General features: G+C 38.7%; 1 protein-coding gene across 1 annotated transcript in view; it reads right to left on the reverse strand.

Moving 5' to 3' along the window:
* Positions 1-2,032: 2,032 nt before the first annotated feature.
* Sf3b1 (splicing factor 3b, subunit 1, 155kDa) overlaps positions 2,033-24,573 on the reverse strand; it is a 42,199-nt gene continuing 19,658 nt past the window's right edge. The window contains exons 6-24 of the mRNA XM_013013707.1: positions 21,931-22,168; positions 20,126-20,338; positions 19,743-19,864; positions 16,806-17,003; positions 16,624-16,725; positions 15,442-15,621; positions 13,198-13,284; positions 12,821-13,091; positions 12,467-12,612; positions 12,225-12,371; positions 11,978-12,103; positions 11,347-11,568; positions 9,971-10,153; positions 9,772-9,883; positions 8,305-8,425; positions 7,402-7,533; positions 5,900-6,172; positions 2,728-2,944; positions 2,033-2,514 (exon numbers count right to left, since the gene is read on the reverse strand). Coding sequence (XP_012869161.1) covers positions 2,356-2,514; positions 2,728-2,944; positions 5,900-6,172; positions 7,402-7,533; positions 8,305-8,425; positions 9,772-9,883; positions 9,971-10,153; positions 11,347-11,568; positions 11,978-12,103; positions 12,225-12,371; positions 12,467-12,612; positions 12,821-13,091; positions 13,198-13,284; positions 15,442-15,621; positions 16,624-16,725; positions 16,806-17,003; positions 19,743-19,864; positions 20,126-20,338; positions 21,931-22,168 — 3,249 coding nt within the window. The 3' untranslated portion in view covers positions 2,033-2,355. The remainder of the gene's footprint in view (positions 2,515-2,727; positions 2,945-5,899; positions 6,173-7,401; positions 7,534-8,304; positions 8,426-9,771; positions 9,884-9,970; positions 10,154-11,346; positions 11,569-11,977; positions 12,104-12,224; positions 12,372-12,466; positions 12,613-12,820; positions 13,092-13,197; positions 13,285-15,441; positions 15,622-16,623; positions 16,726-16,805; positions 17,004-19,742; positions 19,865-20,125; positions 20,339-21,930; positions 22,169-24,573) is intronic.

Below are 24,573 nucleotides of genomic sequence, written 5' to 3' on the forward strand. Positions count from 1 at the left end.
TGGCGCTGTGGCTCAAGTGGTAGAGCGCTAGCCTTGAGCTGAAGAGCTGAGGGACAGCACCCAGGCCCAGAGTTCAGGCCCCATGACCGGACCCCCCCCCAAAAAAAGAAAGAATTAGGTTGTCAGGTTCAGAGAGACAAACTACATGTTTTCTCTCAAATGTGGAAGCTAGATCAAAATTAAATTACAAACACATGGTAAGACATACATGGTTTCATGCATATACACACAGATAGGGGTATACTGAGGTGCGGGGGGGGGTTGTCTGATGGTATAACTGCTCTGAACTATTGAACTGCCTCAAAAAAAATGAGTACTAGGAAGTAGACCAGGTTTTGGGGGGGAGGGCAATGAGGGAAGCAGAAAATGTAGTCATTATATTCAAGGTACAAAATACAAAAACTGAACCAACTCAAGGGTAGAGATGGGAGCAGGAAAACAGAAAATTATGAAAGGATGACATCAATCAAGATGCACTGGACTCAATCTGTAATCTTTGTACAACTACTTTATAAAAGTTAAAAAAGCTGGATGCTAGTGGCTCACACCTGTAATCTAGCTACTCAGGAGGCTGAGATCTGAGGATCATAGTTCCAATTGTAATTGTTTCATTACATGGCATTACAAAGCCAGCCTAAGCAGGAAAGTCCATAGAACTCTTATCTCCAATAAACCAGAAACCCAGAAGTGGCGCTGTGGCTCGGTGGTAGAGCGTAGCCTTGAGCTGAAGAGCTAAGGGACAGTGCCCAGGCCCAGAGTTCAAACCCCTTAACTGAAGGAAAAAAGGCTGGTGGCTCATAACTGTAATCTTGGCTATTCAGGGGGCTGAGATCTGAGGATCACAGTTCAAAGTCAGCCTGGGGAGGAAAGTCCATGAGACCCTTGCTTTTATCTCTGATTAACTAATAATCTGAAATGGAGCTATGGTTCAAGTAGTAGAGTGCTAGACTTGAGCAAAAAAGCCCAGGGACAGTGCCTAAGCCCTAAATTCAAGCCCCAGGACAGCCTCTCTCTTTCTCCCTCCCCGCCCCCCTCCCCAATAAAAAAAAGGTAGAATCACAAACCTAGTCCCCCATATGCTTAAGAGTAGCAGTCATTATATGCCAATAATATTGCTTACACAATTTTTTCCCTTTAGAATTTAATGAAGTACTAACCGAATAAAAACAAAACAGCAATAGGTAGTATGAGTCAAAAATCAAGAAATTTAGGGGCATAAAATCTGAGGATATATTTAAAATATCTGTCAAAAAAAAATCAAGTGATGCCTTATTGCTTAGTTCCTGTGGAATTAAGTGACATTTAGAATTTAATTCATGCTGCGTTTAGATCAAATTACTTAATAACTATAAAAAAATTGAGCAAATCTAGACATTTCAGCTGCTCCTACTGCAATATCACAGTACATATGGAATCTACAATAAAGTATAGCTCTCCTCTTCATGATACTAGTTTTTAAAGGACAATACCTTGCCTCTATGCACAGTGTCTGGCATATAGTAGACACTCAACAAGGAATTACTGCATATACTGTGTACCAGTGGCTAAAGACACAAAGCCCAAAGATTGTTTTATTCTAATACCATTATTTAGGTAGCCTAACTCTCAAAAAGCAGAAGAGTTTTGAAGACAGCTTTCTCCTTGCTAACCACAGCCCTGTCAGGAGTTGGATATGACTTAAATCACTACCTTTATATATGTTCATAAAGCATTTTGAGAAAAGAGGTGAAAGGTGCTATGTAAGTATAACATAATATGCTCAAGACAGTAAAAGGTCAAGGTGCTTTTTATGGAAATGGAATGGCTGTGGAAGATTAGGGGAGGATCCCCAAAGCTATTCATCTCACTGTCATCATTACGAGAACATAAGAATTTTTACAAAGATGCCATCACTTTATATAGTTTATTTTGTGCTAACTACTTTCTATAATAAACCAGGTGACAGAAAATTAAGCCACTTATTCTACACAAACCAATACTTTTAAATCAGAGTTTCACATTTTACAAGTCATGTTCAATAAACACACACAAATTAGCATTTTGTACACAAATGTTTATTTTTCAATTAAACATTCCCTTTAAACACAAGGAATGAATTCTAAATCTTCATAAAGATGAATTAAAAATGAAATCCCTCCAGTATAGCGTGTGTAATCACTGAGTTCTTGGTCACTACTGTTTACTGTTTAACATCAAAAACAAAGACAGGTTATTTAAAAATCATGCTACTGGATTTCTAGTTCTTCCTCTAGGACCAGCTCTATACTGATCTGCAATGTTTAAAAGTTTACATCACCAAATTGAAGCAAGTTTAAGGTGTGAAACAGCTGTGTATTAGACACAAAATAAACAAAGTTACAAGATATAGTCAAGTTCATAACGAATATAGGTGTTCTTATCATCATTGTAGATTCTTGGGTAATGTGCTATGAGAGCGTCCTGTGAACCAATGTAGATGGAGTTGTAAATTTTCCAATACACATCTCTGACTTTCCGAGCTGGATGAAACAGACCCTAGAATAATTGAAAGATTGCATTACAGCATATATAACCTTAATATAATAAACAAATTATAAAGGCAGCTTCAAAAAAATCTGGCAACTCAACCAAAGTACAAAGCAAAGACAAAGCCCCCTACAATAACCATTCTCTCATGCATGTTAAGTTCAGTGATTTGCTTCAACACATTACATTTGTGATTAATCTTTTAAAATATCCTCAACTTACCTGTAGACAATACTGTAACATTCTACATGGTCCAATAGCAACTCTCAGACCCTCCAGGGCTCCCATAACTGCTTGGATTACATGGGGAGATGTCTCAAACACATTGGGCCATACGTAGTTCAACAAGTGATTCAGAGAATCTTCACAACCAAACCCATAAACCCCAAGTGACATGTGTTGTACCACTGCACTTGCTGTTTGTCTGTGTACAAGGTCCCTATAATAAAGAAAAATATGTTAAGATATGTTTACAGTAAATAATCACCTGCCCATTTAGGAACTACATTACTAACTCAAGGTACTGAACAGACAAGATAATAATCTTAACATCTTATGTACTTTATACATCTTTTTAGTGACTAATGATTCCATTTGGGACATTTTGCCTTAATGATTTAAATCTCACTAAGGTTTCAAAGTAAGCCAAAGGTTCTAATTAACCTTTAAAATAAGTGAGCGAGAAAGTATGGTGCAGTCTTACTGTGCAACTAAGGAAAAGACGTGTGGATTTTATGTATGATTAGCAGTAATATTTTGTATTAAACTTTAGAAACTTAAAATACTTGATGGTAATTCAGATACTAGCATACAAGAGATACTCTACCTCCCATTAACTACTAAAATACTAGAAGTAGAGCTCAAGTAGTAGAGTACTAGCCTTGAACAAAAAAGCAATGTAATAGTACCTAGGCCCCTCAAGCCCCAAACCAGCAAAATCAATCAGTAAGTAACATTAAATTTCATTCAAAAGAATTCAAATCTGGGGCTGGGAAGGTGACTCAATAGTAGAGTGCTTGCCTTGCATGCATGAGGCCCTGGGTTCAATGCCTTATCACCACATAAGCAGAAAAAGCCAGAAGTGACACTGTGGCTCAAGTGGTACATCGCTAGCCTTGAGGTGAAGAGCTGAAACAGCGCCCAGGCCCAGAGTTCAAGCCCCACAACAACAAAAACAAAAACTAGCCAATAGGGCACAGGAATTCAAATCTTATCAACTGACCGTCTCAATTTTTTACTTTAACCCAGATGTTTTCAGCACAGTTAAATGAAGAGACTGGTTACATTCAATGTGGCAAATATATTTGTTTTCTTCACAGATACCTAAAGTATGTGGTCTTGCTTACAATTTGAAGAGTGGGCTAAGAGAAGACACAAATGTGTACTTGGCTAAAAGTCCTATAGGATCTATAGACACAAGCATTGCACATGTATTTGTTTTTTTTTGGTTGGTTGTGGGGCCTGAACTCTAGGCCTGGGCGCTGTCCCTCAGCTCTTCAGCTCAAGGCTAGCACTCTACCACTTGAGCCACAGAGCCACTTCTGGCCTTTTCTGCTTATGTGGTGCTGAGGAATTGAACCCAGGTCCTCAGACATACAAAGCAAGCGCTCTACCACTGAGCCACCTTCCTAGCCCCCAAGCATTGCACATGTGTAAAGACAGTTTTTACGTTTTTAAAAAGCAGTAACAGGTAATTTTAGGACAAATGATGCAAGATTAAAGGAAAAGAAAGTAATAAAGTAGTAACTGATATTAAAACTATAATATAGTATTTAATTTTAAAATTCCAAATTTCCCTACACACATAATTGAAAAGTATCTTTATACTCTTTTGAAATGGAATTCTACCTGGTATAGCTTGAATTTTTTTTTTCTTTTTTTTTGGGGGGGGGGGTCCGGTCATGGGGCCTGAACTCTGGGCCTGGGCACTGCCCCTCAGCTCTTCAGCTCAAGGATAACACTCTATCACTTGAGCCACAGCGCCACTTCCGGCTTTTTTCTTTTTTCTTATGTGATGCTGAGGAATCGAACCCAGGGCCTCATGCATGCAAGGCAAGCGCTCTACCACTGAGCCACCTTCCCAGCCCAAGTCTTTTTTAATATTATTTAACTCCTCACAAAATATTTTAGTAAATTGGAAATCCTTACAGATCTTATATATAATACCAGATGGCTCTTAGCCATATTGTTTCTTTAGTAGGTTGACTACTATCTTGCTTTGAATACATTTATTTTATGACAAAACTCTAGCTGAAAATATTTTTCTTAGAAGCTCTTTGCTCATACAGATTTGTTCTCTTGGTTGACCAAGCAACCTTCCAAAATTTAATCATCATACATTATATCACACTAATCACTGCACACAAGTAATAAATCATGCTGATCTTGAGTTTTTGAGCTAAGGACCGAGGGTATCCCTCAGCTTTTTTCACTCAAAAATAGTTATCTACCACTAAAGTCACAGCTCCACTTTTTGATGTTTCACTGGAGGTAAGAGTAGGCAAGGGAGCTAAAGAGAAAAGAGAGGGCTGGGAAGGTGGCTCAGTGGTAGAGCGCTTGCCTTGCATGCCTGAGGCCCTGGGTTCGATTCCTCAGCACCACATAAGCAAAAAGCCGGAAGTGGTGCTGTGGCTCAAGTGGTAGAGTGCTAGTCTTGAGCTGAAGAGCTGAGGGGCAGTGCCCAGGCCCAGAGTTCAGGTCCCACAAACGGACCCAAAAAAAGTAAAAATAAAAATAGATAAAAAAAAGAATGTGATGACCACAATTTTAGCTCAGCAAATTGTTTGACTTGCAGTCTCACTATATCTTTGTATACTTTATGTATCAATTTCTCTTTTGTATTATTCCATAATCAGTGGGAAGAAACTTTTACTTTTTCTCATCTCTAGACATTGTTTTGGTTCTCTATTTCCTTGTCAAACTGTGTTCAATGTGTCAGTGGGGTTCTCTAATGACAATGCAATTACCTGAGAGTTTGTTGGTACTGCCTACCTAGGCCTATCTACAGACCTACTGTTCTAATGAGTAAAATGTTCCAATGAATAAATTTCTGCATTTTTAGTTTAAAAAAAAGTCACAGACTTTACTGCCAGACTATCTTTGAATCATGATCCTCAGATCTAAACCTCCTGAGTAGCTAGAATCTATGTGTGTGCCACCAGCACCCAGCTTGACCAATTTTTTAAAAATAAAAGTTCATTATTTTTCAAAATATATTTCCCTAAGGAATTAAATTTGGAAGAGGAATTAAAAAGTCCTATCTACTGCGGATTTTGCAAAACCCATAGTAATATTTCTTTAACAATACCACAACAAACACGTCATCTAATAATTACTCTAATAAGTCCTAAAAATGAAGAACTATTTTTTTTTGCACTGAATTCAAATAACTTACCTATCCATTAAAGCATCTTCCAATAATGGTGTTACAGCATAAATGTAGTCTTTTCCCATTTCACCAATATATTCAAACAAGAATGAGAGTGATTTTAATACTCCATTTTGAACATTCAGTTCAGGAACTCTGTATTCATTCATTAAGGCAGGGAGTACTGTGAAGGGTGAACACGTTTCAGCAACAATAGCTATTGCTACAGTGGTACAGACTCTGTTTTGCCTTTCCTGAACTTTAAGGTTGTTTAAAAGTGTAGCCAATACATCATGAGGGCTAGAAAGAAAAAAAAAGTATTATAATTCAGTATTTTCTTAGAAGGAAAATAATGCAACTTTCAAATCACTAGCATTTTGGTTTTTTTACTTCATATAAATTAAAATGCTGATTCATATTTTTGCCAGTCCTGGGGCTTGAACTCAGTGCCTGGGCACTGTCCCTGAGCTTCTTTTGCTCAAGGCTACCACTCTACCACTTAAGCCACAGCGCCACTTCTGGCTTTTTCTGTTTATATGGTACTGAGGAATCGAACCCAGGAATTCATGCATGTTAGGTAAGCACTCTTACCACTGAGCCACATTCCTAGCCCTCAAATGCTCATTTTAAAGAAATTTAAATGTTTAAATTAATTCTTTTAATTAAAGGAAATTTTAAGGGGTCAAGAGTATCCAAAACTAGTCTCCTATAAAAATTGTTTTTCTCTTTTCCATCCCCCCAATTTACTTTTACTACATCTATTCTCTCCTTCTTAAAGCACTTCCTTTGCATTACTCAGAGGGGAATTGAGGCTAACAAGTTTTTCACAACAGCTATTCATTGCAGATTTTAACAGGTCTACTGAAATAAATAAATGTTACTATGATCAAGAAATGAAAAGTGTGTATGCTTGCATAGAGGACTACTTAACCTAATTAATTTTTTTTCTCTCCTTACAGGGCTTGAACTTAGGCTTCTGGCCCTTTCAGCTTTTTCCTCTCAAGGATTGTGCTCTACCAGGTGGCCCACATCTCTACTTCTAGCTTTTTGCTGGTTAACTGGTGAAAGAGTATCATGAACTTTTCTGCACAGATTGGCTTCAAACCATGATCACCAAGATAAAGCCTCCATCTGCTGGGCACTGGCGGCTCATGCCTTTAATCCTAGCTACTCAGGAGGCTGAGATCTGAGGATCACAGTTCAAAGCCAGCCCAGGCAGGAGAATCGTGAGACTTATCTCCAATTACCACCAGAACACTGGAAGTGGCACTGTGGCTCAAGTGGTAGAGCTCTAGCCTTGAACTGAAAAGCACAGGGATAGTGCCCAGGCCCAGAATTCAAGCTCCATGATTGGGGGGGGGGCCCCTCCATTTTTATTTCAGTTAAAATTTTAAGAAAACATTTTAAAGTTTGGAAGGTCAAAGGTTAAATGAAAAGCTTTCTCAACTACATTATACCATATTATACCCTAAAAGGCATTTTCTAACACCACAATGGATTTATTGTAATAAAATGGAAAGAATACTTACCCAATGGCCTTTGCAATATAACCAAATGTGTTGACTGTGGCTCTACGAATAGCTTTTTTATGTGCTTTTAAGAGCTCTAAAAGCTCAAAGCAAATCCTCATCCATTCTCTTGCAGACACATACTCAGCTCCCCTAATTAAAGAAAAAATAATTATTTTTATAGTATTAATGCTTTGGGATTGTTTTTGTAGTGCTAGGGAAATCAAACTCGGGGCCTTGTGCATGTCAAGCAAGCATAATACCATAAATATAAGCCCATTAAGGAAAAATAAATTTGTGCTGGAGGTGGTAGAGTACAAAAGCCCTGAGTTAAAACCTCACTACTAAGGAAACAAAACTACATTTACAAATTCAGTTCTGAAACCATGATAAACATCTCATTTTATGCATTAAATAGAAATTATTAACCAAACTGAAATTTGATTGAAAATATTACCGCTTCATATCTTGATCACATATACTTATGTGATTGACATTAAGCAAATTTGCTAACTGAATACAAACTGGCTAAGTGTAAAAACCAATACTGTTTACAAAAATGGTTAGACCATAGCCAGGTGCCGGTGGCTCAAGCCAGTAATCCTAGCTACTCAGGAAGCTGAGATCTGAGGATCTCGGTTCAAAGCCAGCCAGGCAGGAAAAGTCCGTGAGACTCAGAGCTGAGGGACAGCGCCCAGGCCCAGAGTTCAGGCACCATGACTGGCAAAAAAATAAATAAATAAAATAATTGTATACAAAAATAAACTGACTTAGAGACACTTAGGAGAGTACAATGGCAGGGGTGCCACTGATCAAGATGAACTGTACTTATAATCTGACTTCTGGAACTTAATACAACTACTTAATTAAAACCACTTTAGACAACTACTTAATTAAAAAAAAATGTTTAGGTCATCTGCTTACCTGTCAGCAATACGTCCAACAAGATCAATACAATTCTCTTGTACTTTTTCATGTCTGTTCTTTAAGATAGGGGTGAGTCTAGGCAGCAGATCTTTAATTGGTGGAGTCATCTTATGCATACCTATTTAACAAAAGCCAATATACCATCAGTCATTTGAACTGTGTAATTTTTATTCCTTTTTAATTCCCAATGTACTATACATGACTATGCATAAATATAAACTTATAGCTGCCTATGGAAAGAGAAAGCCCCAGATTCTGATCGGACTCAGAACTGCTTTTAACTTTTTATAAGAACTTTCGATTATGCGTGGAAATGAAAGAAATCAGCGAAGTGATTTAAAGAATGATGGATACTCAATAACAAAAAAAAAAAAAGTTTTCTTTCTGAAATGTATTTGTACACTGACATTTAAATATGGGGACAGCTTATGTTCCGGCCATACACAGCAATATAAGCCAGAGGTAGACATGTAAATTAAAGCAAAATTTTCCAGAAAGGGCCCCCTTACCCTTTAACTGCAAAACAAACAGATCTCCAGTCTCCCTGCAATGCAGGGTATACTTGGATGGTATTTACACCTATGAAGAGAGAAAAAAGGAGGCAGCTGGCAGGGGCTCTTGCTCTAACTAGAACTGCTTGCTCTGATTCTCTTTCCATTGCTTTTCCCACAATATAACTCCCTGCAAACCAGAGCCCCACAAGTGGCCAAGTAAATGATTGTTGCCAAGTCATTACCTTTCAAGTACAGAGAAAGGACTGGACTGACTTGGGAATTATATGCAAATGCAATCATTCAAATATATATATTGCATAAATATTTCTTACTAAAATGAAAAAAAAAGTAGCTACATATAAGCAGCTATTTTGCTATTTCTTTAAGGCCTACAGAAGCTATTTTTGGCAATAATAGCAATAACTACATGAGAGAATATAAGAAACATGTCTGCTTTACTATAAATCCCTACAAGAATACAAGATTTGTTCTCCATACCCAATATTTTTTCATACACTTGTGTTTTGACTTTGGATTAAAAGACTGAATTGATAGCTTTAAAGCTTAGGTATAAAGAGACAAGTTAATAATTTAATCAGTTCACTTTTCTATCCAGTTACCTGAACTTATAACAAGCAAACAAGCAAATAAAACAACCTGTCATATTAACTAATACAATGCTGAATAACTACTGGAGAATTTGCTAAAACTAAATCAAAACTTCAAGGTTGCTCTCTTCTCCCCCTTACAGAACATGACAGTATTTTTCAGCTGTAAAATAGTAAGACTATTTTAAATAAAATAGGACTTACAAAGGTAAAACTTTTGTGACATCCAATGTATGCATAATCTTGAAGTAACCAAAGTTTAACCAAAGTTACCCCAACTCCTAAGTATGATCATAAAATGTTTGAAATATAAAGAGAGTTAAAAAACAATGAAAATCTCACATGAACAGCAAATTCCATACCTATTACATTTACAATAGCCTTCAGTGCTCCAAGAATGCTGCCCAATACTTCAGGGTACTCTTCACCCAAATATTCATACAACACCACACCCAAGTGCCCCATCAGCTTTTCCTATAAAAGAAATAAAGGTAAGAACTTTTTTTATTTTTAAAATTAAACTGCTTGTTGAAGAAGTAATAACTGGGAATACAAACTTACCTCTTGGCATGTCTTCATAACAACAGCAGTTCGAGAAATCAAGTCAGCTGCCTGTTGCCTAACTTTTGCTGATTTGTTATTCAAACGCCACAATACTGTACCACATATCTGAGGCAGGTATGGTTTTACTCGTTTGCCAAGAGCATTGACCACTGTGCCAAAGCCATTCAACATTACTGAGTCCTTAAAAAGAAAAAAAGTTCCATAAAAAAGAAATAGTCACTGATAATCATAATTTACTTCTGACAATTGATATTTAGTAATATTCAGTCTTTCCTAACTACCCAAACACAACTTTAAAAAAACAGAGTTACAAGAACATTGGCAGACAAATGAGAAAATGAGTGCTTAAAAATTACTTCAGCTGGGCACCGGTGGCTCATGCCTGTAATCCTAGCTACTCAGTAGGCTGAGATCTGGGGATTGAGGTTCAAAGCCAGCCCGGGCAGGAAAGTCCATGAAACTCTTATCTCCAATAAAACACCAGAAAACCAAAAGTGGTGTGGTAGCTCAAGTGGTAGAGCTCTAGCCTTGAGCTGAAGAGCTGAGGGGCAGCACTCAGGCCCAGAGTTCAAACCCCACAACCGACCAAAAAAAAAAAAGTTACTTCACACTGGGAGAGAGGGAGGGAAAGGGTGACACTGTCCAAAAAGAAATGTACTCTTTGCCTGACTTATGTAAGGAATCCCTTTGTTTGTCCTCTTTGTAGTAACAATACAAAATTAAATTTTAAAAAATTGCTTCAAGGGATGTGGTTTAAGTAACAGAGTGTTTGCATAGCAGGCACTGGCTCTGAGTTCAAATCCCAGTACCATCCCCTCCACAAAAAACCCTAAATATGTATTACTTTAAATTTAATGTGTTTTTTAAAAATACCATTGCGGGACCACTGGTGTCTCAGGACTAGAATTGCATCTGATCTCAGGAGGCTGAGATCTTAAGATCAAGATTCAAAATGTGCCTAGGCAGACAAATCTGACTCTTACCTCCAATTAACAAGCAAAGAGCCAGAAATGGAGTTGTGGCTCAAGTGGTAGAGCACAGCTGTTGAGTGGAAAGAAAAAGCCAAACAAGAGCACGGGCACACACCCCCCCCCCCACACACACACTATTACCTTTGAGAGAAATATGCTTGCCTTGATAGATTCTCACTAACAAAGATATTTAACTGAACTTTTTCCCAATTGGTTCCAAGCATCCTGAACTGATAGGAAACTTTCTGATCTTTTAGAGACTATTAAGTGTACTAGCCCAGGGATTCTTAGGCCTAAGAACTTGTACCTTGAATTCTCCAGTAAGTCTCTTGTCTTGTAAAGTAACATGCTTTTCTACACAAATAAGTGTAATAACTTGCCACAATAATTAGTTGTCATTACCTCTGTAGTCTGTTCTTGGAAAGCATAAAGAATGCCATCAATAAGTTGTTCTTCAAGTTTATGATCAATATCTGCTGCTCCCAAGTTGCCCATAATTTTCTCAATTGTCTCCATCACCATTTTCCGGTACTGCTCAGCTTCATCTTTCAGATCATCCACAATCCTGGATATAATTTCTGCTGCACCTACTTTATTTGCCAACTCCACAGTAGTATCAACCAACTAAAAAGACAAAGAAAAGTCTTTCCATATACTGTCTTTCAAAGAAATAAAGCAACATGAAAAACAATTAATCTATGTATTCTTATTTAGCTGGTAATGATGATGAAGAATGTAACTAGAAAAGTAACTGGAAATTTTAAGTCTAAGTCAATTAGATTCAAAATAAAATTGTTACTCATGTTTCAGGTGGCCAGATGAAACACTGAACTTACTAAACAAAGACAGTAATTTAGTTTAGTATTTACACTAGATTACAAATCATAATAGAACTCATTGATGAAAGTCCATCTCCTTTCACAAACAAGCACATATAAACTGTAAGATAATCATACTAAAATATACCAGGTAACAAGCATTCAGGGTGAGTGAACAATTAATTAGTCAAAAGGGTTTTTTAATAAAATCATACCTGTCGGTAATTTCTTCTATCTAAAGCCATTCTGTGCTGCCAGAAGTGTTTAAAGAAAGGAGGAAGAATCTCTGTTTTTATGTAATTTGCTTCTACACCATCTGTCCCACAACACTGTTTTACCACCTAAAAGATTTTTAAAAGTAATATTACATCAAACACAGTACTGATACAATAAAATGTAGGCTAAAAAAATCTTTATAAAAATTCTTTAAACGATATAAGCTCAGGCTAGAGAAACAGTTACCTTCAGTACAATTTTCTTCATTTCTTCATCAGGAGATTGGAATTCTCGAATGAGAATTAACATCACTTCCCTAGTATAGTAGTTGGCATATTCTGCATCCATGAGAGGAATAAGATATCCAATAGCCTTTAAGAAAGCAGCTAAACCCTATTTAAAATAAAAACAAATAGTATTAGTTAGACTCATAGTGCCTTAACTTTATTGAAGAGAAATCAAAAACAGAATCTAATAGATGGATTTACCTTTCCTCTGTGTTGACGGATACCCTTCCATAGAGGTTTGAGCACAGAATCAAAAGATTCGATACCATAAGGAGTTGCTGCTTCAGCCAAGGCAGCAATAGCCAAAGCACTGATGGTCCTAACTTTCTGCTGCTCATCCACAAGACCTATAAAACCAAAGATAGGCTTAACCTATGAACCAACACTACTTTGTTGCCACAATATGATCCAGATTATAGTAATAGATCTAACATTTAACCAAACTACAGGAATCTGTTCACATTAGATAAAATTAGTCAAAAAGTATCTCTCCAAATTAGTAACCTAAATTTCAGGACAGCTGTTTTATAAAAGCCAAGTTATATTACAACTCACCATGTTCAATGATTTCAACTAAACTTCTCAGATGTGGCAAGATGGCACAGCCCATAAGAATAGCTATCTGCTGTACAATCTTAATACCAGTGTGTCTTGCTTGCCAAGACTTCTTGCTTTTGCATACAGCTTTTAAGAAGGGCAATAAAGAAGGAATGCCCAGGGCAGAGGCTACAACAGCAAAAGCTCTAGCTGTTGTGTTACGGACATACTCATCCATATTATCTATATCAGGTCTCATGGTAGAAATCATAGTAGCCAGACCAGCTGCCTAAAAAGAAAGACAAAAGAAAATAATTAACCCTCAACAATTTCTTGATAATCAAAGAATCCAATCAACAGATGCAAGCTTTCTTCTCTGAAAAAAATGTGAATACCTTTGCCAAGTTAGAAATAATCTCTCTGCCTTCCACTCTAGCATAGTAGTCTTCATCAATCAACAGTGGTTCAATGACCACAAGAATCTGAAAAAGAAAAACAAAATAGTTACAACTTAACACCAACTACCTATGTCACATTCATGTAAAACAAATTTATATTCATCATAACTTTGTTAAACAAGGGAAAAGTTTTCTAAAAACTTTAGTTACATAATTTCAAATCGCAGATATAGGTGAATATTTGAGAACAATATAAATAAATAATATTATAAACAGGGGGAACTATGGGGGGAGAGTAAAAGGAGGGAGTATGATCAAAGTACATGATATACAAAGCATGAATGAATCCTATTTAGAATATACAAAAAGAGCCAGGCTCACACCTATGACACTAGCTACTCAGGAGGCTGAGATCTGAGAGTCGAATTTCAAAGCCAGCCCAGGTAGAAAAATGTAAGACTCCCATTAACCAGCAAAAATCCAGAAACAGAATTGTTGCTCAAGTGACAGCATGCCATGCTTGAGTAAAAACCTACAAAAGTGAAAGGCCCTGGGTTCAAGCTACTGTCCTGGCCAAAATAAATGAATTATGGTATTTTAGCAGGGGAAGAAATGACACTGTCCAAAAAGAAATGTACTCACATTACCTGATTTATGTATTGTAACCCCTCAGTACATCACATTTATAATTCAAAAAAAAAAAAAAGAAAAAATAGAAACATACTTATACTCATCCTAATCTAATGTTAATAAAGACAAATGAAAAAGTGAGTATCATTTTATGGTACAGATAGCACAAAATGACATCTATATATATATCTGTACTTGTGTATGTAATGTAATCTGCAAAAAACAGATCTGAAAGATTGACCTAAAATACTGATTTAACAATAAAGATATTGTTTTTGTTTTTGGGTCCAGTCGTAGGGCCTGAACTCTGGGCCTGGGCACTGTCCCTCAGCTCTTCAACTCAGGCTAGCACTCTACCACTTGAGCCACAGCACCACTTCCGGCTTTTTTCTTTTTGTTTATGTGGTACTGAGGAATCGAACCCAGGGCCTCATGCATGCAAGGCAAGCACTCTACCACTGAGCCACCTTTCCCGCCCTGTTATAACAATATTTAACATTGGTTAACTCTAAACAAGTATAAGGAGTTTTTCATTTCTACTGTGAATGCATAGAATCAGCTAAATTTTCGTTGGTTTTAAAATTTCAAGAATACATGGGGCTGGAAAGGTGGCTCAGTGGTAGAGTGCTTGCCTTGCAAGCCTGAGGCCCTGGGTTCGATTCCTCAGCACCACATAAGCAAAAAGAAAAAAGCCAGAAGTGGTGCTGTGGCTCAAGTGGTAGAGTGCTAGCCTCGAGCTGAAGAGCTGAGGGACAGCACCCAGGCCCAGAGTTCAGGGCCCACGACTGGGCCAAAAAAAAAAAAAAAATCATTGAATTACTCTTATATTAAAAGTATTTGGGCTGGGCATTGGTGGTTCATGCCTGTAGTTACTTCAAAAGGCTGAGAACTGAAGATCACCATTGTAAGCCAGCCCAGGAAGGAAAAGTTTGAGACTTGTATCTCCACAAAACCACCAAAAAAGCCTTAAGTGGAGCTGTGGCTCCAGTAGTAGAGCATTAGCCTTGAGCAGAAGAGCTCAGACAGCTTCTAGGCCCTGAATTCAAACTCCAGGACAACAAAGAAACAACAACAACAAAAAAAAAAAAAAAACATGCTGTGGCTAGAACACTTGTGGTTGACCGCTTGCCTTGAGCACAGAGAGGATCAAGGACAGTGCCCAGGGCCTGAGTTCAAGACTCAGGATGCCAAAAACAGATAGATACAGGCTCCCCTTCCCCACAACGTTTCACATATGTAATCCTAGCTACTTAGGAGACTGACATGTGAAGATGTTTGTTGAAAGCACAGGAAGGAAAATCCATGAGACTCATCTCCAATTAACCACCCCCACAAAAAAAAAAGCCACAAGTGTAGCTGTGGCTCAAGTGGTAGAGCTAGCCTTGAGCAAGAAAGCACAAAGGCAGGGCCCAGCACCAAAACAAAAAAGTGGGGGGGGGGGGAGTGAAAGTATGGCTCAAATGGTAGTGTCAAATTTGTGCAAAAAAAAGCCAAGCAAGAGCATAAAGCTGTTGTGAATTCAATACCACTAATGGCACACAAGCATATGCATATGCATACACACACACACACACACAGATTAACCACGAGAAACACTATTTGAGAACAAACCTTGTGCACATACGGTCGTACTAAGTCATCAAGTTTGTATAATATTCTATCAATAACTTTCACAAGTAAATGACGCTCTTGATCCTCAAGTGTAGGAGACATCAGTAGAGGAAGAATCTGATTAAACAAAGGTCCAGCTCCAAATTCACGAGCTTTATCAGTAATCTGACGCAATGCAGCCTGGGAAAAATAGGAAAAAGTTATGTTTTCTGTATAATCAAATGACCTGAAAGACAAAATTACTCCAGGAATATTTTCTATAGTTGAATATTTTAATTATACAGTTGCAAAAAGTTTATATAGAGGAACATGAGATCATTTCTGTCCAAATAACTCTGAAGTGTGAATTCATTTGACAAAAACAGTGTTTCAGCTAATTCAAGAAGGGTAATTTACTAGAGCTACAGAATATATTAGTTCCTTACAAAATACTAGTAATTACTTGAAGTTAAAGCATTTAAAGACCTCAAACAAGCTGGGCACTGGTTGCTCATGCCTGTAATCCTAGCTACTCAGGTGGCTGAAATCTGAAAATTGCCGTTGGAAACCAGCCCCAGGAGGAAAGCCTGTGAGACTCATCTCCAGTTAACCATCAGAAAACTGAAAGTGGAGCTATGGGTACACTTTCAAGTGGTAGAGTTCTAACCTTGAGCAAAAGGGCTCAAGGACAGCACACAGGCCCTAAGTACAAGCCTCATGACTGACAAAAATAAAATAAAGACCTCAAGGGCTGGGATGTAGCTCAGTGGCAAAGCGCTTGCCTAGCAAGCACAACGTCCTGGGTTCGATCCCCAGTACCAAAAAAAAAAAGACAAAAAATAAATAAATAAATAAAGACCTCAAAGACAAAAAGGCTCCATATCCTTATTTGAAGAAAATTCTGAATAAAAAATGAAATAGTTTGGGAACATAACATAGTGGAAGAGTGTTTGCATTAAACCCTGGGCTCGATTTCATCAGTACCACATAAACAGAAAAGGCTGGGAGTAGTGCTGTAGCCCAAGTGGTAGAGGGCTAGCACTGAGCACAGAGGCTCAGGGACAGAGCCCAAGCCCTGAGTTCAAGCCCCAGGACCAGCAAAAAATAAAAATAAAAAAATTAAGTATTTTATATTACCCTTGGTGAAGATGAAAAGACCAGAACATAACAATGAATATGATGATTTAAAAAACTGACACCTACCTTTCTCATCGGAGGTGTTCCATTCTTAATTTTTAACAGCAACTTCATTATTTTTCTCTCTTTTTGCTCCTCTGGACTAAGTGTTGATTCATCCACATCAACCTAGAATAGAAATTAGAGGTAGGTCAAGATACTGATAATTTCCAAACAAAAAATAATTAATTTCCACAATTATCACTTACCAATAGTTTGTCAAAGTATTGAATGTCATCAGGTTTTAAAAACGGAAGATTTCCAGACGGCTGGTCATTAACACTTTTCATGGTTCTATCTTCAGTTTGCATGTGGAAACCAGTCATACCACCTAAAGGTGTTGGAGTTGCAGTCAGCTTCCGAGCTGGAGTTCGTATAGGAACATAACCAGCTGGAGGGGGAAGTACCTAACAGAGTTATAAGACAATTTAGGATTTTCTTGCTATTAGACACTGAAAAACAGCATAACAAAAACATTTCACTTGAAATATTTAACAATTTATTACCTTGAAACCTCATTTTTAGTTCTAGCAGAACTTTAAAACACTTATGACAAACATTCATATTTCTCATTTGGTAATTAAAATTTAGGAATATTGGAAGTATGAGAAATAAATATATGAGGCAGGATTATAAAACTGATCACTTTTAAACAGTAATTTATATAAACATAAAAGCAAATGTCAGCTAAATAATTTAGAATCTGCTAGGCGTCAGTGGCTCACACCTGTAAATCCTAGCTACTCAGGAAGCTGAGTTCTGAGCATTGATGTTCAACGCCAACCTGGGCAGGAAAGTGTGAGATTCTTATCTACAATTAACCACCAGAAAACTGGAAGTGGCACTGTAGCTCAAGTGATAGAACGCTAGCCTTGAGCTGAAGGACAGTGCTCAGGCCCAGAGTTCAAACCCCACAACCAACAAAAATAAATAATTAATTAAAATAATTTAGAATTCATAAAACTTGATTCAGTAATTTCCAAAAAGCTCTACCTAATAAACTTGCAATGGTATACACAATACATGTTTATGCTTTAGTAATAAAATTAAACATCATTCACATAAACATGTGAAGTATAAAAACAAATCTTTTGGGGCTAGGAAGGTGGCTCATTGGTAGAGCGCTTGCCTTGCATGCATGAGGCCCTGGGTTCGATTCCTCAGCACCACATAAGCAAGAAGAAAAAAGCCAGAAGTGGCACTGTGGCTCAAGTGGTAGAGCGCTAGCCTTGAGCTGAAGAGCTGAGGGACAGTGCCCAGGCCCAGAGTTCAGGCCCCACGACCGGACCCAAAAACAAAAACAAATCTTTTAAGTCTAAAACTCTACCAAAAACAAGTCAATGCCAAATCAAAATATTTACAAAAGCCCTATAAAACACACCACTTAATTAAGCTCTCTGTAAAACCATAAAATCTCTCTTTTCAATACTAGTACATGGCGTCACTAGTGGCTCATGCCTGTAATCCTAGCTACACAGGAGGCTGAGATCTGATGACTGTGGTTCAAAAGCTAGCCTACTCAGTAAAGTACATAAGACTCTTAACTAATTAAGCACCAAAAAAAGTCAGAAGGATAGCAGTGACTCAAGTAGTAGAGAGCTTGCCTCGGGCAAAAACAAAAGCTAAATAAAGGACATCTACTCAGGCCCTGAGTTCAAACCCCAAGCCTGGCACCACACACACAAAAACTACACAGTTTTTGTTTTTTTTTTTGGTTTTTTTTGTCGGTAGTGGGGCTTGAACTCTGGGCCTCAGTGCTGTCCCTCAGCTCTTCAGCTCTAAGCTAGCGCTCTACCACTTGAGCCACAGCACCACTTCCAGTTTTCTGAGTGGTTTCTTGGAGATAAACAGTCTCATGGACTTTTCCTGCCAGGGCTGGCCTTGAACCAGGATCCTCAGACCTTAGCCTCCAGAGTAGCTAGGATTACAGGCGTGAGCCACCAGTGCCAGGCCACAGCTTTTTTCTTTTTTTTTTTAAATCTAAGTTCCTGGGCAGAATAAATCTATACAGATCTTCTCTAATGAGTTTGAACTGCTGACTACAACTGTCAATTAGATTTAAAATTAAATTTCTGTTAAATATGTGGATGCCAACTGTTTTGTTATCCAATCATATTTTGTTAATTTATGTAGGTAGGCTCCAACTGGGACTATAGATTAAAAACTTCAGCTGGACCAGTGGCTCACATCTACAATCCTGCTAGTTGAGATTGGAAAGATAGAGGTGTTTTTTTTTTAAATTTTTTGTCAGTCGTGGGGCTTGAACTCTGGGCCTGGGCGCTATCCCTCAGCTCTTCAGCTCAAGGCGAGCACTCTACCACTTGAGCTACAGCGCCACTTCCGGTTTTCTGGTGGTTTATTGGAGTTTCACGGTTCACGGTCTCTCCTACCCAGGCTGGCTTTGAACCGCGATCCTCAGATCTCAGCCTCCTGAGTAGCTAGGATTACAGGCGTGAGCCACCAGCGCCGCTGGAAAGATAGAGGTTTAAAACCAGACACACAGAAATTCAAAACAATCTCCTCTCAACATAGAGCTGGATATTGTGGTAAATGCTTATGATCCTAGCTACACAGGAAAAATGATATAGGTAGATCACACCCCAGCACAGGCCTGGGCAAAAAGCAAGATTCTATCTCAAAAACAACCAGCAAAAAACAGGTCAGGAGAGAGGGCACCTGTAATCATAGCAACTCAAGAGGCTGAGACCTGGAAATCACTCCTTTTGGCAGAAAAGTCCAAGAGACTCTAGCTCCAATTTCCAGCAAAATGCTGTACTGGAGGTATGGCACAAGTGGTAGTGTACCAGCTATACATAAACAAGAGCCAGAGACTCTGAGTTCAATCCTGATACTGGCACAAAAAGAAAAGGATTGTAGGTATGGCTCAGTAGTGAGGGCATTTACCTAGCAAGTGTGACAAAGACCCTTAGTTTAAACCCTAGTACCTACAAAAATAAGAGCTTCCTATTAGTCACTTGTTTTCCGTCTAAATTATTTTTTGGTATTGAAATGGACAAAGTGGAAATAGCAAAAAAAAATGGAATGGTATTAGTAAATATGGGTAAAGCTAGTATAAACATCTTTTTTTCAACAAACAACAAGAAAATTTACATCCTAAATAGCACCACATTCATATTCACTACTACCTTATATCCTTCTGGAAACATAGCATCCAATTCTTCATCAGAGAGCGGACGATTTCGCTCATCAATTTCTCTTTCCCATCGCCAGGCCTGAAGCTGTTCAGGAGTCATGCTCATTATGTGACCTGCCAAAATTGGCAAAATGTTCACAATCAATAGTACAGGACTTTAATCATTACATAGCCCCTTAGGTGCTAATAAAGATAATGAAAATCAACCTTAACATTTATTTGCTTTTATGTAAACCAAGACTAATTTTTATATTACTCTTGCTAAAATGCTGATAATAACAGCCCACACAAAAAAATCAAACACACACAGAGAGAGAAAAATTCAAGTACATATTCAATTCAACCATTTTTTTCTTCCAATGAAAGAGTTTCTACCTGGAGTAGGAGTAGCCATATTCATGGCTGGTGTGCCAATTGGTGTTTTTCCAGGTGTCAGAACAGGAGTGCTTCCACCCATCTGACTAGCTGGTGTTTCATCCCAACGTGACTTTCTTTTGCTGGCTCCAGGAGTAGGTGTTTCACCAATTGAATCTCCACCTCGATCTGTTCGAGGAGTCTCAGCCCATCCACTTCCATGCCCGGGAGTATCTTCAAAGAAAAAAAGAAAGCAACATCAAATATTAACTATTGTTAAAAATAATGTTTAATCTCAAAAAGCTGAAATAATAAAGTAATGAAGTTTAAAAGCAGACTATTCCTAACACAAATACAACCAATCTATACAGACAGACAGACAGACAGATCCTTTTCAGGTGGGGGGAGGGGAATGAGGGGGCAATCCTGGGGCTTGAACTCAGGGCCTGAGCGCTGTCCCTGAGCTGCTTTTGCTCAAGGTTAGCACTCTACCATTTAAGCCACAGCACTACTTCCAGCATTTTCTGTGTATGTGGTACTGAGGAATCGAACTGAGGGCTTCATGTATGCTAAGTGAGCACTCTATCACTAAGCTACATTCCTAGCCCAGACACAACATTCAAAGTTTTAAAGTTCCAATTCTTTTCTTTATGAATTCCCTTGTTACATAATAACTTGACTAACAGGAATTAAAAGGAAAGTAACTTTTTCCCCAACTATAATATCAGTGTACACACCTATCTACTGTTCTACACTACATCTTTCCACATACTAGAAGACTGTGCATACAAAAATTCTGTGCTCTTCCTTTGTCCACTACACATTAAGAATTCCCAAAGTCATCATTGATTCCAGGCCAAAAAAAAAAAAAAACATAGAAACCCACAAAAGGTTACAGTCAGCCAGGCACAGCCAGGTACCCCACATGCCTAGAATCCTAGGTACCCAGAAGGCTGAAATCTGAAAATCAAGGTTCAAAGTCTGCCCAGGCAAAATGCCCATGAGTTTTATTTCCAATTAACAAAAAAAAAAAAAAAGCTGGAAGTGGTGTTGATTAAGTCATAAAATGTCAACATTAACTGAAAAGGCTAGGCTCTCTTCACTAAGCTCAGAACACCATGGCCCCAAGTCCAAGTCTTAGTTACCGTACCCCCCATCCAAAAACGGTTATAATCTAAAAATTCTCCTTTCTTTTATGATTCCTCCTAAAGGTCGTGGGGTCTGAACTCTGGGTGGGTCTAGGCGCTGTCCCTCAGCTCTTCAGCTCAAGGCTAGAGCTCTACCACTTGATCCACAGCACCCACTTCTGGCTTTTTCTGCTTATGTGGTGCTGAAGAATTGAACCCAGGGCCTCATGGATGCGAGGCAAGCACTCTACCACTGAGCCACCTTCCTAACCCCAGTAAAGCAACTCTTAAACCTCTTCATAAAGGAAAAATAAAGCCGGCGCCGGTGGCTCACACCTGTAATCCTAGCTACTCAGGAGGCTGAGATCTGAGGATCACGGTTCAAAGCCAGCCCCAGCCTGGGCAGGAAAGTCCATGAGACTCTTATCCAATCAACCACTCAGAAAAATGGAAGTGGTGCTGTGGCTCAAGTGGTAGGGCACTAGCCTTGAGCTGAAGACCTGAGGGAGAGCACTCAGGCCCAGAGTTCAAGGTCCACGACCAATTAAAAAAAAAAAAGGATAAATAATTAGACAAATGATTTGCTCAGTTCTTTATCTCTCTACAGTAGCTGAGCACTTATCCTTCAAAGATCTCAGTCAAAATAAATCACTTAAGTCAACATTTCACTCAACCACATTCACACTACACTCAAAGTACCTCTCTCTGTTTTGGGGGTCTCATCCCATCTGTTTTTACGAGCGCTGGAAGTTGCGCCTCCATGCCCTGGTGTTGCATGGCCTGGTGTATCGCCTCGTCCCGGAGTAGCAGCTCCCGCAGGTGTATGACTAGGTGTAGGATCCCAAATTTTTGAGCCTGGCGTTGCTCCAGGAGTCTCACTTCCTTTTGCGCGACCTGGTGTTTCATCCCATCTCAAGGAAGGGGTATGCCCAGGAGTCTGAACAAAGCAAAAAGTATTTTATTTCCCATACACACTCAGAGACACAAGTAGAAATTCCCTACCAAACAAGAAATATTTAGTTCGGTATTCTATAATTAAATGTTAAGACAACCTGCTTTAAAAAAAAAAAAAACACGATTAACAATGGTAGAGCACTATCCTTGAGCACAAAAGCTCAGGGATAGCAACCAGGCCCAGAGTTCAAGTCCCAGGAATGGCAAAAAAAAAAAAATTAAAATATACTGTGTGTGTGTCGACTAGTATCTCTGCAACTCTGGCATCAAACTGCAATCCTCAGATCTCAGAATATAAGGTTAAGAGAGTAAGAAAGGGACAAGGAGTGTGATAGAAGGAATGAAATTGATTAGAATACAGTGCAATCATGTATGAATAAAATTCTGCCTGAATCTGAATAATGAATATAAGCAAATAATCAATTAACTCAAGAAAGAATATAGAGGCAGCACCAGTGGCTCATGCCTGTAATCCTACCAATCAGGAATTGGTTTGACGCCAGCCCATGCAGAAAAAGTCTGTGAGACTCTTATCTCCAATAAACTACTCAGAAAAAGCTAGAAGTAGAGCTGTGGCTCCAAGTGGTAGAGCACTAGTCTTGAACAACAACAACAACAAAATCTCAGGGACAGCACCCAGGCTGAGTTCAAGCCCCAGGAATGGGGGGGAAAAGTAAAGAAAGAATATAGTCTAACACTTAAATGTCTGGCATGTCAAACACACGTGACCAACGGGGAAAGCAAAATGGAGGCAGAAAAATGCCTGCGCTGGGTGCTGGTGGCTCACGCCTGTAATCCTAGCTACTGAGGAGGCTGAGATCTGAGGATCACGGTTCAAAGCCAGCCAGCGCGGGCAGGAAAGTCTGTGAGACTTTGATCTCCAATAAACCACTAGAAAACTGGAAGTGGCGCTGTGGCTCAAGAGGTAGAGAGCTCACCTTGAGCTGAAGAGCTGAGGGACAGCACCCAGACACAGTTAAAGCCCCATAATTGACAAAAAAAGAAAAGAAAAAAGAAAAATGCCTGCAAAAGATTGGTAATTTTTTCTTTAGAATAACTGATTCGTTTGTTCCAGTGGTACTGCTAAAAAATAAAAAAATTTTAAAAATTGATTTTAACTGTCTATTAAACATCCAAGTGTGGCAAGGATGGAAAAATATACAAGTCTGAGGAATACAAAAAGGGACAGATTTAAAATTTTGAGAGTTTGGGTCTGGGACCGTGGCTTAGTGGTAGAGTGCTTGCCTAGCATGCATGAAGCCCTGGATTCAATTCCTCAGTACCACATAAACAGAAAAAGCTGGAAGAAGCCGGAAGAAGCACTGTGACCCAAGAGGTAGAGCGGTAGCCTTGAGCTGAAGAGCTGAGGGACAGTGCTCAGGCTCAGAGTTCAGGCCCCATGACCAGCAAAAAAAAAAAAAAAAAATGGGAATTTGTATATAGAAGTATCTAAGATGGCATGAAGAGATAGAAACAAGAACAAAAAGTAATTCAAAAGACTGAGCAGCAGAACACTCCAATATCCTTAAGTAATGGAAAACAGTATAACAAACAAGACTGCAGACTAGCAGCCTATGAGAGATCTATAACCAAATGTTAGGAGAAAAAAGGGTCTCAAGGAATGTCAGGTGCTAATAAATGTAACTTAGAGAAGACAGATTTAGCAAAATGAAGTCAACAGACCTTTAAAAGATATATATTTACACTGGCAAAAGAGCAGAACCAGACAAGAGACACTATTAAAATATTTTGAAACCAGGCACAGGTGATTCACATCTGTAATCCTACCTACTCAGGAAGCTGACATCTGAGGATCACAGTTCAAAGCCAGCAAGGGCAGGAAAGTCAGCAATACTCTTATCTCCAATTAACCTCCAGAAAAACCAGAAATGGCACTGTGGCTCAAAGTGAGAAAGAGCTAGCGTTGAGCAAAAAGCTCAGGGACAGCACCCAAGCCCTAAGTCCAATACTCAGAGCCAACAGTAACAACAACCAAAATAAAACAAAAACCAGTATTTTGAGCTGAATGCTAAAGGCTCACACCTGTAATCCTGACTACTCAGGAGGAAGACTTCTAAGGTGATGAGCCCTATTTCCAACAATCAAAAATCCAGAAGTGGAACTCAGTTCAAGCTGTAAAGCAGTAACTTAGCAAGCACCACAAAAAAAAAAAAAAAATTAGAGTCTTCAGCTGGGTGTGACTGTGCACACATCTAAGCCCAGTACTCAGGAGGCAAGTGGATTCGCAAGACCCTATCTCAAAAAGAAGAAAAATGGCTGGGAATGTGGCTTAGTGGTGATTGCATTTCCCCTAGCATGCAGAAGCCCTGGGTTCAATTCACAGTACCAACCTTGAGCAAAAGAAGCTCAGGGACATGCCTAGGACCT

The sequence above is a fragment of the Dipodomys ordii genome, unplaced genomic scaffold (assembly GCF_000151885.1).
Source record: "Dipodomys ordii isolate 6190 unplaced genomic scaffold, Dord_2.0 Scaffold1, whole genome shotgun sequence".
NCBI classification, from domain to species: Eukaryota; Metazoa; Chordata; class Mammalia; order Rodentia; family Heteromyidae; genus Dipodomys; species Dipodomys ordii.